At 51.8% G+C, this 18,440-nt stretch overlaps 1 protein-coding gene across 2 annotated transcripts in view; it reads left to right on the forward strand.

The window, feature by feature from the left end:
- Positions 1-18,440, forward strand: part of CDC45 (cell division cycle 45) — a 433,910-nt gene that overhangs the window by 388,112 nt on the left and 27,358 nt on the right. For both annotated transcript variants that reach the window (XM_085633419.1, XM_085633420.1), the window contains one exon: positions 13,303-13,379. In XM_085633419.1, coding sequence (XP_085489545.1) covers positions 13,303-13,379 — 77 coding nt within the window. The remainder of the gene's footprint in view (positions 1-13,302; positions 13,380-18,440) is intronic.

Here is an 18,440-nt window from a genome sequence, read left to right on the forward strand (position 1 = left end):
TTCCCCCCAAGCATAGGGCATAATCATCAACCAGGGGTTCCCTACTCACATAACCCTTGGGGACCGGGGAATATGGGGGAATAACCAAACTCTGGGTGGAGTCCCTTAAAGGCAGAACAGCAGGCCCATGAGGGAAACTAAGCTTCAGTCAGTCTACACAATCCAAAGTACTGAACCTATTGTGGCAGGGAATATTATATTGGAGCTTATGAGTCTCAGCACCATGGATTTCAGTCTGACCAAAACCCCATCTCTGTCTGCCTAGTTGGGCATTGGCTATATCCCTCCCATGGGTGTGTGAACCTGGGGGATAGAAGTGGGAGAGGGGGAGGGTGTGAATTCCGTTGGCGGTGTCTGCCCAACCCCCCTTGTGCACGTGTTGTGGGACCCTTGGATCTTTGAACGTTACAACTACGCAGTCTCCCCTGATGTTCTTCGGGCCCTGACCCACCCATGGGACTCTTCGAACCATTAGGATTTCTCCATTCAGAGTGGAAGGCAATGGTCTATATTTGTTCATCCAGTGTATTACCTTAAACTTCAATGATAGGTAGGGTTCAGTTCTATCCTTCGGAAGTTCGGGTACACCTGATAGAACAGCCACATATGGGCTGCAATCAGGAGGAAGATCAAGTCCCAAAGGGGGCTTAATATTGAAGAGAATGTCCGGTCTGAGATTAGTCAAGGAGGGGGTAGGAAGCTGAGGTGGGGGATCTACCAAGCTTCCCACTATGATAGGAGCAGTAGGGGGGGATAAGGGGACGGGAGGGAAAGGTCTGCCATTCTCACTAGGGTCTAATTCCCTGACGGTCTCAGCTGAATTACTCTGACTAATGTTCGCTGTAGGCCTTTTATTCAAGGTATTAGAAGGCAGTGTATCTGATTTTTGTCTAGCTGGTATCGCTGTTGAGTGTATTGCAGGAACGGTAACTGATTGGATCCTTTCAGCTATCAGGGCTAGCTTTGATTCAACTGCAGAAAGGCGTCTAACCAGAGGGGACAATCTTCCATCAATAACGTCAGCCAATTTATCCCAAAAATTACTAGGAAGGAGCACACCCATAGTTCCCTCACTAATTGTTGAAGGGGTAGGACAAACAACAGAGTCCTGAGTCAAGGTATTCTTTGGGTCTATACTACGGGTAAGGGCGTTGGGGGCAGGGTTGGGAGCTTGGATTCTTTGTTTTTTTTTTGAAGGATGAGTCATTGAAGCACCCCCTCGTTTCTTAGCTTTTACAACTGGGGGAATTGACCCAGTGGCTTTGCTTCTGACAGATCGGTCAGCCATAGACCTTGTTTTGGGGCAGTTAGCAATAGGTGAAGGAGCATGATTGCCATCATGGGTCGACCCAGTGAGAGAGGATTCGGCTAAAGTTGCGTCGGCAGGGGTCGATCGGTCCCCTATCAATGTTTCAACCGAATGGCCGCTTAATGATGGATGCTCAGAATTGTTCGGGGGGGGAGAGGGGGCAAGCGCAATATGACCCAGTGAAGATCTTTTCCCTAATAAAGGGTCAAGGGATAACCTTCTTTCGGTGGCGGCAATCTCGTAAGCCAAAACATTGCTTGCTCGAGTTATGAAATTATCCAAGGTCCCCACAACATTGCTTCCCTTGTTACCCACCCGTAAAAATCCAGTTGCCATAGTATATGCCTTGCTAGGGATGGCGACCAGGGGGGAGGGCCAACCCAGCCTCAAACAGTCTCGAACGGCCTCAAACGGCCCTGTCTTTGCCCAGTCTTAGCCCGGGCTGCGTCCCGCGCTGCGGGAGTTGGATGTGGTTATTAAGCCTCAGGAGGGCGGGGGGCGGGGCAGCAGGGAGAGCGGACCGGAAGCTCGTTGACGGTCTAGCAGGGACTTCTGGGCAATGAAGTCCCCGCACGCTCGCAGCCCTGCTGCAGCCACACGCCAGATGCCGGATTCCCTCCTCCGGACACCTCCCAGTCGTAGATTGTGGTCCGCTCCTCAAAACGGGCGAAGGGGCACCCGCGAAGCGGGTGCGCCGAGTAGTGATTGTGCGTCGAGTGGGAGACAGGTAAGCTCCTCCGTTTGGATCCCTTGTACAAAACCAGCAAAGTGTCCCGCAAACAGGAGAAGTAGGGCGTGTAGTTTGCGTGCCTTAGGTGGTGTATCTTTGACATAGCTCAGCAAGCCCAGCAGGGGAGTGGGATGTACCAATGATCTGGTTGATCAATGTGAAAATTGTGGACCAGAATGTCCGCTCTGGGCAATCCCATGCCATATGTAAGGAGGCGGCAGGTGTGAACCCGCAGCGCCAGGAGCTATCGTCATCCCTCAGTCCCATGCAGTGTAGACCTATAGGTGTCCTGTAAAATCTACGGAGGAGCTTGAAATGAATCAGGCGAAGCCTATAATTTGGGGACAGTTCGGTGAGTTGGCGGCAACAGTACGTCCATTGATCTTCAGTTAGCGGATCAGGAAGCTCGTCGTTCCATCCCTGTAATGCCCTGGGCTTCAACAATGGGGCCGAAGTTTGCATATGTGTGTAGAGGCGTGTGATAAGTTTATGGGGTGATGGTGAGCTTAACAGGTTCTCTAATGCTGACAGTGGTGCGGGGGTGCCGGAAAACTGTTGTGTAGGGAACGGCAGGTGGCGCATACCTTATGATATAAGAAGATTTCAGCAAATGGCACTGTGTGGCCCTCGTCTGCCGTCGGGGGAGATCTAAACGTGTTCTCTGGATAAAGATCTGCAAACGTATGGAGGTTCATTTTTTGCGCCATTGTTTTACTAATTCCGTCCTTTAGATTTGGTATCATAGGGTTATGTGCCAACGGTATAGAAGGGGCATATAAAACGGGAGTGCGCAGTTCATCCCACGCCCAACGTAGAGTCTCCGAGGTGTCTATGCTGTCCCGAGGGCGGTGGCATGGTTGGTACAGTGCCACTTGAAGAGGAACAGGCGTGACCGCATCAGTCTCCACTGCTACGTGAGGCTGGAAGGGTGTCGGGTGGACCCAGTGGTGGAGGAACTGAGCCTGAGCTCACCAAGCATATAATTGCATGTCTGGAGCACCCATTCCACCTTGTTTCAACAGGAGTGTCAGCAACTCCCATGATACTCTAGCCTGCCCACCTGCCCACATCAGGAGAAATCAGCAATGATCTGAGGGTCTTGGAAAAAGGCGTGTGTGAGGGGGATCGGGATATTAACAAATAAAGAAATGTTGGTAATACGACCATTTTAGCTACGGCAATTTTCCCTGCTAGGGATAACAGGAGTTTAGCCCATAGTGTTACCTTCTCCTCCAACCAGGCAATAGCAAGTCTGTAGTTTAAGTTCCATACCTCCTGCAGGCTTCGGCTGATCTAGATGCCCAGGTATTTGACTGCCTCGGCCTCCCATTTCAAAGGAAACTCAGATGCCACCGGGACAGTGTTTTCCGTTAAGGGGAACACAACGGACTTAGTCCAATTGTTTGAGACACCAGCCAGCCCTCCAAATCTAATAAATTCTCTCAAGAGGGGGTCTAGATTTGACACAGGGTCAGTAATATATAATGTAACATCGTCTGCATATAACGAGATGAGAAGGCTTCTGGTACTAAATCCAATCCCCCTGGCTGTGTGGTACTGCCTGATGCGCGCAGCGAGGGGTTCCATTGCGATTGTGAAAATTAGGGGGGGGGGGAGAACAGGGGACATCCCTGTCGTGTACCACGCGAGATAGGGAAAGATTCCGATAGGAGGCCGTTCACTTTGATCCGATCTGTGGGTTTAGTGTATAACAATTGGATGAGATTGATTAAAAAAAAAAAAGGGGCTAAAATAGTGAATAAGTAAGGCCATTCTAGCGTGTCAAATGCTTTAGTAGCATCAAGAAAAACTGCAGCGGCCTGAACGTCCCGGTGAAGTTAATGCAACACCGAAAAGACAGTTCTGAGGTTATGGGAGGTGGACAGCCCGGGGATGAATCCCGGCTGGTCGGGGCGTGCGATAAGGGGAAGCGGGGGTTGCAATCTATTGGCTATCAATTTGGCCAGAATTTTAACATCTACATTTATTAATGACAATGACCAATATGAATCAAGCTCTGTCTCGGGTTTTAACAGAGTCATTATGATTGCCTCACGCATAGTTGGTGGTAATATACCAGTAGTTTGGGCTTCCTCATATAGTGCCAGCAAATGTGGTGCTAGTTCTTCCACGTAAACCTTGTAGAAGGTGGTGGCGAGGCCATCCGACCCGGGGGCCTTGTCTAGAGGTAAACTTCTTATGACCTGTGAGACATCCTCTACGTTAAACGGAAAGTCCATGTAGTCCCTGACTAAACCAGATCAACTCCAAAGAGTCAAAGGACTGCATTCCCTCTGGGCACGTCTCCTGGGTGGCAGTGTAGAGTCTAGAGTAGAATGAAGAGAATTCGTCCAGGATACCCGCCTGCCCTCTAATAACAACCATCTGTGTGTTAACCAACTCGGGAATGTAGGTAGTTGAACGCGGGGCTCGAATCATACTAGCCAACATTTTTCCTGGCCTATCGCCCTCATACCTCCGCGATGTGGCATATTTCCCGAGAAACTTAACCTCCCGCTACGCCTCCTCATCGTAATCAAGCAGCTTGGCCTTTAGGAGAGCCAGGGTATTAAGGTAATTTGAAGAATAAAACTGTGTTTCCAGTCCTCTGATTTGGGACTCCAGGGATGCAAGCATGCCCCATTTGGCTTTTAGCACTCCCGCTTGGCGAGCAATACACTGACCTCTAATCACCACTTTAAATGCTTCCCAAAGGGAGGCTTCCGTGTCCACCGCACCGGAGTTGTGGGTGATATCTGCCCTTATTTCTTCCTTGAAAGCCTCGTCTAACAGGGCATGTGGTGGGAGACGCCAAGAAAACGTGTGGGGGGGATTCGGGAAGCGCCACTTTCAACAGACATGGGGCATGATCTGACAGGTGTCTCGGCAGATGAGACCTCTCAATGGTCCAGTTGGCCACATAGCGAGAATTCAACCAAAAATACAAACGGGACCAGGCCCCGTGATGCTCGTAGATACAAGTGCCTTCCCTGAGCTCGGGGTGTCTACAGCGCCACAAATCAATCAAGTCCCCATCTGAAATTATGGCATTGAGCTGCGCTTGCTGAAGGATGTAGGGTCTGGGCCGCCCCCCTTCTGTCCAGGTCATCGTCCAAAATAGCTTTAAAATCCCCCCCAGATAATGGTACTGCAACCGGTCGCCCTGACTCTAGCCCAGATGTCCTGGAAGAAGTTAGGGGAGTCCACATTGGGGCCGTATAACGCAACTATCACAACTGAAGCCCAACCCAATGTTCCCAATATGATAATAAATCTGCCCTCGGGATCCTTGTGCAGTTCCCCCTCTCTCCAGTCCAAGCCCCACCTAATCAACACCTTAACTTCTCGTGAGTAATTGGAATATATGGAGGAGTAAACGTGGCTCCACCTGTTTTGCCTCAGCAGAGGGAAAGGCACGACATTAAGATAGGTCTCCTGCAGCAGACGTACGTCTGTTATGCCGCAAGATGTAAGCATGCACGAGCCTGGACTTCCTGTAATCATTCAAGCCCCTGATGTTTCACGTGAGAAAGTTCAGATTGGCAGCGTGATGGCACACAGCGTAAAGTGTAAGAAAGCAATGAGGCAAGGGCAGTACAGCTTAATCCTAAACCTAACGGTGCAATCAGACAGGTAGCTGACCGTTATACTGGCTAAAAACACAACAATAATCCTGGCCCCCAACCCTCTGCCCACTCCAACCCCCCAAACAGGTTGTAGATAACCCTCCCATGAAAACATAGAATCCCAGTGGGTGTGTTGGAGACTGCATAGCATGATTCTGGCATTAAACATAAAACTTCCCCCTTCCAACCCACCTCCCACTCCAACCCCCCGATCAGGTTGTAGTAATCCCGACCTAAATAACACAACAGGAAAGTCCTTTGTTGGGAGCTCTCCCATGAGGGCGCAGTAATGCCGGCTAACTTCCCTGTAAAGCACAGGGTGGCCGAGAGTACTGCGGAGAGTACTGCCGTTTAACTACTAACCTAGATTAATGCCACAACGCCGCAGCAACCAAGTTCCAGTCCATAAAAGATAATCACTGTATACTAAGAAAGCAATAAACTGTGGCGCCCAGATCCAGCCCACCATGTAATCCAGTATGCAGATGATATAACATTACAATACCCATGTCAATCGTTATCGCTAAGGCGACCACTCTGTGAGTCTGTAGAGCCTGGGATCTGCTTGTTCCTCTTCCCACCAATATGTTTGGCAAACTTTAATGCTGACTTCGCATCAGTGAAAAAGTGAGCTGTTCCATCATGTGACACTTTGAGCTTGGCGGGGTACAGCAGTGAGTTGGGAATTTGAGCTTGAAGCAGGATAGGTTTTGCAGGCAGAAACTCACGCCTTGCCGCCTGTACAGCTGGAGTAAAATCGGGATAGAAAGAGATGGTGTTTCCCTTGTGTGAAATTGTTCCTTTTTCCCTGGCTAGCCGGAGGATTAGATCTGTCTTGATAATTCAAGATTTTGGCGAGGATGGGCCTAGGTGTAGCACCAACTGGAGGTTTGGGGCCCAGGGATCGATGCACCCTCTCCACCGCGAACACTGTAGACAAGTGGGGGTCAAAAAGTTCATGAAGTAGGTCCGTGACGTAAGTCTCCATTTTGGAGATGGCTGTCGTTTCCGGTATCCCGGTAATGCGCAAATTGTTCCTGCGGGATCTCGCCTCCAAGTCATCATTCTTGGCTCGGATGATACCCAACACTTTGTCCATGTGTAGCAGCTGTTCCTTTGTTTCCACTTGGAACTCATGGAAATCCGAGCAGCGATTTTCCAGCACATCCAAGCGAGTCTCATGCGACCCCGCCTGCGTCCTGACCGTGTTCAATTGAGATGTAAGCGCATCCAGTATAGTGTCAATATTGCGCAGGCCAGATCGCATTTCTTGCATAAGGGTGCGTAGGTCCTCCCCTTGGTCGTCCGTCTGTGTTTCGGGCGCCCTCTCCGTGCTGGCTTCCGGATCTGATTATGTGCCTCGTGGATCTTTTGTTGTCGAAGGTCAGCTTTGGATGCTTGGCATCCTGTTTACCCCTTTTCTCGGATGCAGGCGATGTATGTTGGTTATACAAAGAGCCCTAAGTCTCCAGTGCCGGCGCACTGCGCCGCCCAGCACAGCGACCTGTGCGTAATATGTATGACACCCCTCCACGTACAATCCACTTGGGATCTGGTCTGACCGCTTGCAGAGGTAACCCCGGGTGCGCAATGCTGACTGAAGCCATGCACTGACTCGCCGCTATCAGCCTGTGCTCTCCGGAGTGCCGCTTTGCCACTGCGCCCAGCTGTGGTCCTTTGTTGGTACTTTCCACAAACCGAATAGCCTCAGGTGTGATTTCAACTATGACGGCCTTAGGTCGACACAAATTGCCACTGTGCACGACACCACCTGGTACAATAACCGTGTGCCTCCTCCCACGTTACTTGCTAGTGTTCGGCTTCCGAGTTAGGCAGGGCGTTGCGGCTAAATATAACCTACCACCGGGTAGCGGCCAATTAGGAAGGATGAATAACAGTAGTGACGGATGCCGCTCCCACCAGAGCGCAGTAGGTCCTCTAGATTCTGTGTTCAAGCTTTGGCTTGGGTTATACTAATATTGGTAGAGGCAGGATGTTACTTTTGACAAGTGTCCGGTTGTCGGGCCTCCCAATCCCACTTCTCAACACTGAGTCATAGCATGGGGGTGGCCTTCCGGCGTCCTTCACGACGGACAAGCAGCACCTGGCAGCCACGCCCCCCCCCCCGACTGCTGCACGCAATCAGCTCCGGCTCTGTGTGGCTGGGGCCTACTGCTTGATTTCAATATGGCACCCGGGCCTCGAGTTTGGCGATGCCCCGCTTAACGAGCCTCTGCACGTGTGGTCAGCAATACAGGCAGGGTCCCCTCATTCGCTCCTGACTGCGCCTCGATCCACGGATCACCATTCCATTTAACAGGTCAGCATGCGTCTGTACAGCTGTGCGACTGTTCGGTTATGCAGCGCAGTTCCCCGATTTCACCATCTATGCATATCGGTGTTCTTCCACATGCTGCGGGCAAATGAACACTCACTATTCTCCGTGTCCACCTGCGCACCACAGCCCGTCAGCATCACTCGTCCCTAACCCCCGCACCAGCAGCCGTTTCCCTCTGGCGCTGTGGCCCACCTCCTGGAAAAAGCCTCTGGCTATATTTCTGCGCCCTGCTGCTCTGCCTTCCAGCCAGGGGGCAGGAGAACTCCGCCCTGCTCTACGTAGACTGGGCCCCCCCTTCCTCCATGTGCCTGGATCTGGGCTCAATCAGCCGATCTTTGGGAACCTTGGTCACTGGGCAGCATTCGGGTGCAGTGCCTGCCCTGCAGTTCCTCACCGATTGCCCGGATAAGTACAGGATGAGTTCTCAGCCGGCGGAGCTCGCTTAGCTTGCGGCTGTTGTGTCCTGCTGGACACAGTCTAGTGTTTCTGCCAGCCACTCCCCCGAGGGCTGGCCCACACACACACCCCCTCACCCATCCAACACGGACGTCACCAGTCAGGTGACCCCGCTAATAAAAGGGCCGGAGTGCACGTGCTCGTGGCTAGTTCACAGTACCATATACGCTGTGTCTGTGTCGTCTTTTCTCTGACATGTGGGCCTAAGGCCCAGAACATAACACTGGCGACGAGGGTGGGATTTGCCCGCGTGTGCAGCCGCCGTTTGTGAAGGGGATGTGTGCGGCCCGTGTTAAAGGCACCCCCTGCTGATGGTGAAGACATCGTCGGAAGACCCGCGGGGCATGTGAAGATCCCTGGGGTGAAGAAGATAAAACGGGAGCCCACCCCGCATGAGAGGAGCCTGCTGCCCATTCCTCCGGAGATGTCATGCCCTGTGAGGGCAGAAGTTAACGCGCGCTAGGCCGGAGTGAGGAGATGCCGGCCGCCGCCACAGACTGCCATGAGGCCGAGTGACGCCCGACCAGTAGGTGAGCGAGCCACTGTGGGGTTGAAAACAGAGAGAAGTGGCATGTCTCCGCCACCGGTTTGCTGAGGCCCCATCTGAAGCGGGAGCCCACACTGATTCAGGGGGAGATACTGTCCGAATGACTGCAGTGGCAGGAAAATCACGGGAGCAGGAAAAAGGAAAATGCATGGTGCCTGCCCCGGCAGCCCTCATGGAACTGAATAACTGAGGAAACGGGCTGCCGGCGGGCGTTTACAAACAGTGAGGCAAGGCCGGAGGTGGGCGAGAGAAATGGCCCGCAAACGTAGCAGGGGCAGAGTTCACAAAATGATGTGTGCGGCCAGCGCTAAAAGAATGAAATAAATGGAGAAAGCATTGGACTTGATATAAGTGTCCCTCTCCAGCGCCACTGAAAGTGTATCTGGCGGCGCAGCCCCAAAAGAAAGGGGAGAGAAGACACTCACCACGGGGTTGGGGGAAGTCCTCCTTCGAAGTACAGCTATCGGCATGTGTCACAGGAGGCAGCCGTCAGGAGAGCAAGTGTGGTGAGCCAGAGACTGTGGGAGTCCGAGAGCAATCCTAAAAGGGGCTGGTGAGGAAAAGAGGTGTGAAGGTCCCAGCGCTCCACAATGCTGATACCTCACGCTGCACAACAGGGTGCAAATAAGACTGGTGCTCGGGCCTCGGCCCAGAAGAACAAAGCATGTAGCGTTGCGAAGCTGAAGAGGCTACAGAACTTTCGACGGTAGTTCAAACAGTGCCATCTAGTGGCCAGTTACAGCATCGCAGTCAGCAGATAAACAGTAAAGAGGACTGTCTGTCATAGTCCATGACCGATGCCAGTGGTGAGGCACCCATTTTCCCCTGAAAAGAAGAAGTGTATCAAAAAGCTGCAACAAGGAGTAAGGAAACCACAGGGAAGGATCTCTAAATCTGAATTTGCAGGAACAAAGTGAGCAATGTGAGGAACCTGGAAGGAAAAGATTGCAACCCGATGTCACTACACAGTAAAGACTGCCAAGACACACAGAGACTGCAAAGGGAGAAGCAGCCCGCCTGTTTTGTCTTTGAAAAAAAAAAAAAAAACTGTGAAAGGGGAGGATGCCAGCCCTACCGAGAATATTTCCATTCCTGACACGACCCCGCTAAGAACTCCTGACCCACAGCTGTCCTAGACCAAAACAGCATGTAGTAGCCAAGCAGCAAAGTGCAAAGGCAGAAAGCCCACGAAAAGGTGCAAGGAGAACTTACTCGGTGCACATGCCCCACAGTAGTTTTCTGACCCCACTGCAAGGAAGAGGTGCAAGAACCCCAGGAGCCAGCAAGCAGCTCGATATCAAGGGCCACAGAAGGTATGCAAGACTGCACCAGAGAAGAGAGAGAGAAGCCCATGAAGACACGGCACACAGGAGAGACCGCCGGGCCAGTGGAGAGAAGAAAAGACCGCCAGGCCGGTGGAGAGAAGAGACCCCTGGCCGGTGGAGAGAAGAAGAGACCCCCCAGGCGGGTGGAGAGAGTGAGAGACCCCCCCAGGCTGGTGGAGGGAGAAGAAGAGACCCCCCCCCCCCCAGGCCAGTGGAGAGAGTGAGAGACCCCCAGGCCGGTGGAGAGAGTAAGAAACCCCCCAGGCTGGTGGAGAGAGAAGAGACCCCAGGCCGGTGGAGAGAGAAGAGGCACCAAGCCGGTGGAGAGAGAAGAGTCCCCCAGGCCGGTAGAGAGAGAGAGACCCCCGACCAGGAGGTAGAGAGACACCCTGATGCCACTACCAATGCCTTCAGTCAGAGAATTACCTACCCTGGAAAGCTGAAAGTTTAGTGAACCGAGAGAAGAAGCCACACAACAGTGACAAGTTCTAATGAGAAATGTGAGCATTGCACGCCAACTTGCGGTGAATGGTCCCATCGCAGTAAAGAGGACCTGGCTGATATTTCTCAGAAAAGAGATAGACAAGTATACACACTATTTGTGGCAAGTGACCACCACAGCAAGGAAAGCAAGTATGCAGCGCCACTGCTGCCAGAGCAGAGGCAAGGAAAAGAGGAGACGGAAGGGCAATTACCCGCCATCTGCAAAACACTGAGGAGATTCCCAGAAGGGAGAGGGGCCCCGTGTTGCCCAAAAGCAGGAGGAAGAGAGATCGTAATCGCCTCACCTGCACCAACGTCGCCCAGCAGTGGGCCAGAGATTATTCAGGGAATGCCCCCAATACTGCTTTAAGTTGGTGTGCAACAGTCCGTTGCAGGCAGGAGGAGAGTCCAGCACTCCGAGTGGCGCGTCACCACTACTGACGCAAGAAAAGGGAGATATTTACCCCCTACAGCAACCTGAAATCACAGAAGCATGCCTACTCCCACTACCGTCCCTGAAGTTGGCGGACGCACCTGAGAAGACGCCCAGCTTTTTCTGACCGGACCATACCGGTGAGTGGTCCGTGATGGGAGAAGATGCGAAGCCCAGAGAACACGACTGGAGTGAGCAGTAGATCCCTACAAGTTTGCGTGGTGTTCTCGCCACATCTTCAGAAAAGCTACGGAGTGGAGAAATATAGGACGGTAACGGTCCTATTACAAGAAAAGCAGACGACAACTGGCGCGCAGTGGAAGTCAACAAAGGGACGCCGTTCACCAGAGTGCACCTTCTAACACACGCCAGCCACTGGGGTGCGGGGACATCATTTTTCTCAGTGACCGTCAGCCACCTGTCGCCGGCTGCGTAAAGAAAAGGGCATCCCTGTTCTACTTACACAAATACCAAATCAGAAGAGCTGCACCAAGTGTCCGACGAGTATCATGACTGCAAAGATTCGCCAGTCATCCCTACTCACTGCCAGCTATCACCAGATGTGGTGCGAGTCGTCTCATGGCATCCACTCCATCATCTGTCATGTGCATCACTGCCATCCTTGGAGCATCAAGAACAATAACTGGAGTCCCACACCATTTGCCAGAACCAGCGACGATCCGAAAATACAGTGACCATCTGCTGAACCAGCGCATGTCCTGATCCTGGTAGCGAGAGCATATTTCTGGCCAAGACACATCCACCCCTGAAGTTTGCACGAGTGACGAGGCGGTGGCTCCAGAGTCAGAGCCCATATGCAGTCCCGGGGCAACTCATCCAAGGGGCCTCCCAGAGCGTGAGAGATGGATTGTACTGTGCCCCACCAATGGATTCCAGGAAGTACCCAGGCCATCCAACCGAGAACTTCAACAGGTCACAGAAGGCCAAGACTGTCGTCAAAGGATCAAGCGACACAATCGTCTGGTGTGTTACAGTGGACTCATCTATACGCTCCTGATGCACCCATGTTGAACAATAAGACACTGATTGCCTCACAGCAAGAGTACGCTGGACCGATGAACATCACGGAGGTGGACCATCCCTCAACTGAAGCGAAGCTGAAAGTTCCGGATTTTCAGCAGCATTGTGTTCATCCCCAGATATACCTGGTTAAAGTATGGACATGTGCAAAGACGTCCGGGTGCTCCCAGCTGCACCTGTCCACCGCTGTCCTGCGAACTACATCTCTGAACTGTGGGACTTCCATTCTTTTAGTTGTTTTCTCATTCCTTCCCATAGGTTGGACTTTTTGTTTGTTGTTTTTCGTTTTATTAAAATTTGGGAGGAATGTTGTGTCCTGCTGGACACAGTCTAGTGTTTCTGCCAGCCACTCCCCCGAGGGCTGGCCCACACACACACCCCCTCACCCATCCAACACAGACGTCACCAGTCAGGTGACCCCGCTAATAAAAGGGCCGGAGTGCACGTGCTCGTGGCTAGTTCACAGTACCATATACGCTGTGTCTGTGTCGTCTTTTCTCTGACATGTGGGCCTAAGGCCCAGAACATAACAGCGGCCATTCCGCAGCTCTGCAAACCACTACCCCCATCTGTGATGAGATTTTAAAAAGGTCTGCAACACTTATTTCTTCAGTCTGTGAAGTGGACTCTTTTTACACCTACAAATGTCCCAAATCTAAAGATCTTCACCCTTGTCATGCCAATCCATTGAAAGGCTCTGCATCTGAAGTCACAGACGACCTAAGAAAGCATCTGACATCAGCACCCAGGGGTGGCGCTTATATGCATCTCCGCCCATGACTTAAGGAGCGGTGCGATGCAGTGCAATGTTGGCCCAGAGATGCAGGACACCACCTACCAAGCAGGAGTACGTCTTTAAAATTTCTGGTTCTAGTCCGATTCCTGGGGAATATTCACAAGGTGACGAATCTCTGAGATGGACTATCCACAAGAAAGAACATTTCTGAAGGTAAATAACTTGTTCTTTAGAGTGTCTGTGTGCACACTCACCAATGTTGGTTTTCTGTTTTTCAGTTTTTTTGGGAGGGCGTTTGAAAAAGCAGCAGAGAGCACCAGCTCCCGGACGCTACACAACCACTTCGACATGTCTAGTAAGTTTGTCTTTGACACAGTTGTGCAGTGGTTTTCCATTGATATGGTATTTTGCAAAAGGCATTCAACATCTTTTCTACTCGAACCATGTCATACTTAGTATTTCTTATTTGTACCACCTGCAATTTTGCATTCCAGTTGTGCTTATGAGATGTCTTCCTGTTGGATTTTATCATAATGGACACCAGAAACATAGAGCTATTGACTAATTAGGAGTGTGATGCTTCTGCTACTTCCATACCTCCAACATTCCACTGCCTTCAGGCTTTTTATGAGCTACATGAAGTGAATGTGGGATATTTATTTTTTTGTTCAAGTCGTTTTTATTAAAGTTTAAAGAAGTAAACAAAATGCAAACAAATAGAACCATCACATGGGTGACAATGGTAGGTACCGATAACCATACAAAATGGCAAAAATGGTAAGAATGGTGGCAACCAAAGTGGGAGACCTAAGAAGTACAAATTAAATAGATAAGTAAATACGTAAATGAATAAACAAAAATATAAGAAAAATATAAGTTGTTCAGGTGCCTAGCTATGGAGCAGTGAGATCAATGTGACATATGGGTAGATGAACATGCACTGGACGCCAGGGAGAGGTCAAACCTGCACAATACAATGTAAAGTACAAATGCAATATGCAGATATATAATTATATTTATGCAGACGTGAAGGCAGTAAGTGATGCAATACAATCTAGAATTACCCTCGAAGATGTCATTACAACATTCCTTTTCGATTGGATGGATGGTTCAAGTCAAGGTTCATGGAGGGTCATATGAGAAGGATGAAGCATCAAAGGACTGCCACAATTTTCTAAGTGAGTTCCGCCAGGGAGAGGAATGTAGCGCAACATTATCTGCTCCCCTGAGGAAAGATAACCATTCCTGCCAGATTGTAAATGAGACCTCCTTGGAGTTTTTCCATTTACAAAGTATGACTTTACAGGCTAAAGTGAGCATGAAGTCTAGCAAGAATCGATCATTCATATCTTCAATCCTGGGATCTAGGGCACCAAGTATAACATAAGAGAATTCCCTTGGAGGGGTTACGTTGAAGGTTTGACTTATACATTCAAAAATCTTATCCCAATATCTTTCCAATGTAGGGCAGTAGAAGAGCATGTGTGCAAGGTTGCCAGTGTGAGAATTGCAATTCCAACAAGTCGGATTTTTGATAAGTTTGAGTTTGTACATTTTTTCGGGTGTCCAGTATATTCTATTTATTAGCATACCTTTGGTTTGCGATAGTATTGGCAATATCTTATTAGAGAATTTCCACCTGCTGGGAGGACACTATAACTCTTCTTCAGGCAGTCAAAATCTCAATAAGATGGTGGATGCAACAATCGTATCTCCTGAAAGGAGTTCCTTTCCACCAAGAACTCTCCAAACAAACTCATCACAGATGCGTCCCTTCAGGGCTGGTGTGCTCACATGGGATCTCTTCATGTCCAGGGGATGTGGTCCAACATCAATATGCTAGAACTCAAAGCGGTACATCTGGCTCTCAAAGCATTCTTTCCCTCCATCGAGTATCATGGCACATCTGGACAAGTGGAACAAAATCACAAAGGGCCTCAATATTCTGCAGAATGGATTCTCAATCCGATTCAAGTCCCCTCCACCAGCAGCCCCACCTCAGAAATCATCGATCCATCAATAACAGCTGCTTCGGGCTTAGGTATCCATCCTGTTGCAAAAACAGGCCATCGAAAAAGTTCCCTAGCCACAACATTGGCAAGCGCTCTACTCCCTCCACTTCCTGGTTTTAAAAGAAAGGCACAACTAGGGAGTACAGGCCTATACCCGATCTCAGCCTCTTAAGCAAGTTTAACCGCAAAGAAAGGTTCAGAATATTGGCATTACACTAAATTGTTTCCCATATTCATCAAGCAGACTGGATGTGTTCCATAGACCTTCAGGACACTTACTTTCATATACCTATTTCCCAAAAACTTCTGAAATTTCTACGGTTCCAGGTGGCGTCACAGCACTTCCAATACAAAGTCCTTCCTTTCGGACTCCAGTCAGCCCCTTTTCAAAATGCATGGAGGTGGTAGCGGCTTTTAATCTAAAGCAAAAAATCTTCATCTATCCATATCAGGACGTCTGGTTGCTCAAGAGTGCGTCCCCTGTCTACTACAAGAATACCTGCAATAGAGTGTTAAATCAGATGCGTCTGTGCGTCAACTACAAAAAGTCCATTCTCAATCCAACTCTGGGAATTCACTACCTGGGTGCAATTCTGGACCCTGCAGACGCAAGTGTGTCCTTCGGAGGAGAGGTTATCCTCAATGAACTGCAAATGTCAATGTTACACTCCTCCACACACCTCATCCCACTGCCAGTCAAGTATCCTTTCTGCTGGGTTCCATGGCTTCCTGCATCTTCATCGTTCCCAATGCCAGGCTGCAACTGAAACCTCCTCAGCAGGCATTAGAGGATCAGTGGTCTCAAATCTCCAACCACTGGGAGAACACCATCATTCTTCCTCAGTCAGACTCCCTAAAATGGTGGGTGCAACGTCATTTGTTGAAAGGAGTTCCGTTCCACCAGGAACTTCCCCACCAGACACTCGTCAGACACGTGCCTCCAGGGATGTGAAGCCCACATGGGTCCTCTCCAGGTTCAGGGGATGTGGCCAGAAACAGAGAAGAGTTACCACATCAATATGCTGGAACTAAGAGCTGTACACCTGGCGCTCAAGTCATTCTTCCCTTCCTTCAAGACCTGCTCCCTGTTGGCTCAGACAGACAATACCACAACTATGTACTACTTGAACAATCTGAAAGAAACACGTTAGTTAGATTCCTCACCTTAGAATATCCCCAGGCGTCAGGCTGGATCCGGAAAGATTTTTGTAGCAATACCCCTTGCGCGTCAGTAGGCGTAGTCTGCGGCTCCGCGTCCGTCGTTGGCATTGTGCGCCGGAATGACATCGTCGGAGTACTTAGACGCCGCCCTCGCGCTGACGTCAGTTCTTCTTTTTTCCGCGCCAGACAGCGCCGATCCGGGAAGAGCTTACCCCTTAGTCAATTTTTGACTAAACTTTTTTGACTCTTTTTGGTCTTCTGTCGACTCGACTCTGGTGCCGGTAGGATGCCTGGGTATAAAGCCTGTGACTCCTGTCATCGACTGATGTCGGTGACGGACCACCATCGCTGGTGCCTTTACTGCCTGGGGGCCGACCACGACTCGGAGTCGTGCCCCAATTGTCAGGCCTTGACCTCAAAGGCTAGGCGGGAGCGGTCCCGCAAGCTTCTCAAGCTTCGGCACTCACCTCCCCGCCGCTCACGGTCCCGGTCCAGGAGGAGGTCCAAGGACCTGTCGCGGAGCCGCAATCACCATCATCGCTCGTCGGGCTCGAAGTCTTTGGGTAAGTCGAAGCGCTCAAAGAAGTCCTAGAGGCGACACCGCTCTTCGGACTTCGCTTCCGTCTCCATACCCGCCGGTCCCTGGGACTGACGCGACTCCGGCGGAGGTCAGTGCCTTCCTCTCGGCCATGAAGGGCCTGGCTCCGCCATAGACGCCTGCCGGTGTGCCTTCGGGCCCCGCGGGCTCGACTGGGCGACCTCGCGTGCCGGCGGCTCTGGCCCCGGCGACGCCGCAGGTCCTGACGCCGCAGGTCCCCGAGGGATCCAGGCCTGGATCTCTGCCGGCGCCGGTCAACCTCACGACACCTCCTCTGCCGGCGCCGACACTGGTTCCGCCTCCGGCGCCATCTCCGGACGATGCCGTTCCATGGTTTGGCCCCTGTCTGGGCCGGGCGCCGGTGCGGCGCCGCCCGACGCCGCACCAGACGCCGATGGATGAGCGTTGCCTGCTGTGGCTGTGAGGACTAACATCCTCACAGAGGTGCTTCAACAGTCAGCAAGCTCCACAGAGCCTCTGCTGCAGTTCAATGAGGCCCTCATAGACGTTCTGCAGGGCACTTGGTCCAAGCCCTCCACAGTTCCTCCTGTGGATCGGAACGTGGCCCGGCACCACTGCCCTGCTACAGTCGACCCTAGCTTCCTGTCCCAACACCCCACCCCCGAGAGTCTGGTTATCCAGGCCTCCACTTCCCAATCCTCCTTCCCGTCTGCCCCTCCGAATCGGGAATCCAAGAGGCTGGAACAGTTCGGAAAGAAGCTGTTCTCTTCCCTGAGTTTGGGCCTGCGGTCTTTGAACACCGCTTGCCTCTTGGACCGTTTCTCCCACTCTCTGTGGGATACGGTGGAGGACGTGCTGCCTCTGTGTCCGGAGGAGGCCCGGACACGTCTCTCCCAGGCGCTTGCTGACGGGCGAGATGCAGCACGACATGCCATACGGTGTGGACTAGACACCCCGGACTCGCTGGGTAGGGCGATTTCCACCACGGTGGCGCTCCGGCGCCACGCCTGGCTGCGGTCCACGTCTTTCTCGGGGGATGTCCAGAGTACCCTCATGGATATGCCCTTTGATGGCACTCGCCTTTTTGGTGAGAAAGCGGATAGTGCGCTGGCTTGTTTTAAGGACTCCCGGGCTACGGCCAAGTCCTTGGGTCTCTCGGCCCCATGGCCGCAAACTTCCGCCTTTCGCCCCTTTCGTGGCCAAGGAAGGGGCGCCTCCTGACGTCCGCCTAGCCACCGGCCGCAGAACCAACCTGCACGCGGTCGCGGACGTGGACTCCGCCGTGGCGGTACTGGAGGACAACGTGCCGGTCAGTCCACATCCACCCCGGCAGCATCCGCCTCAAAGCCCTCCTAGTCCGAGCTTTCAGGCCCATTCCACGCCAGTGGGCAGCAGAGTTCACCATCACCTGCTCCACTGGCGATCCATCACCTCGGACAGGTGGGTGCTGCAAATCGTCCGAAGGGGCTACTCCCTCCCCTTCGAGACGACCCCCTCCAGCCATGCCACCGCAGTGCCACCGTATATCGGAGGATCACTTCAATCTTCTGCGGGAGGAAGTTACGGCCCTCTTGGCCAAAGAGGCCGTCGAGCGCGTTCCTGGTCCAGAAGTAGGCCGTGGTTGCTATTCCCACTACTTTCTGGTTCCCAAGAAGGGCAAAGGGGGCCTACGCCCTATCTTGGA

Source organism: Triturus cristatus, chromosome 11 (assembly GCF_964204655.1).
Source record: "Triturus cristatus chromosome 11, aTriCri1.1, whole genome shotgun sequence".
NCBI classification, from domain to species: domain Eukaryota; kingdom Metazoa; phylum Chordata; class Amphibia; order Caudata; family Salamandridae; genus Triturus; species Triturus cristatus.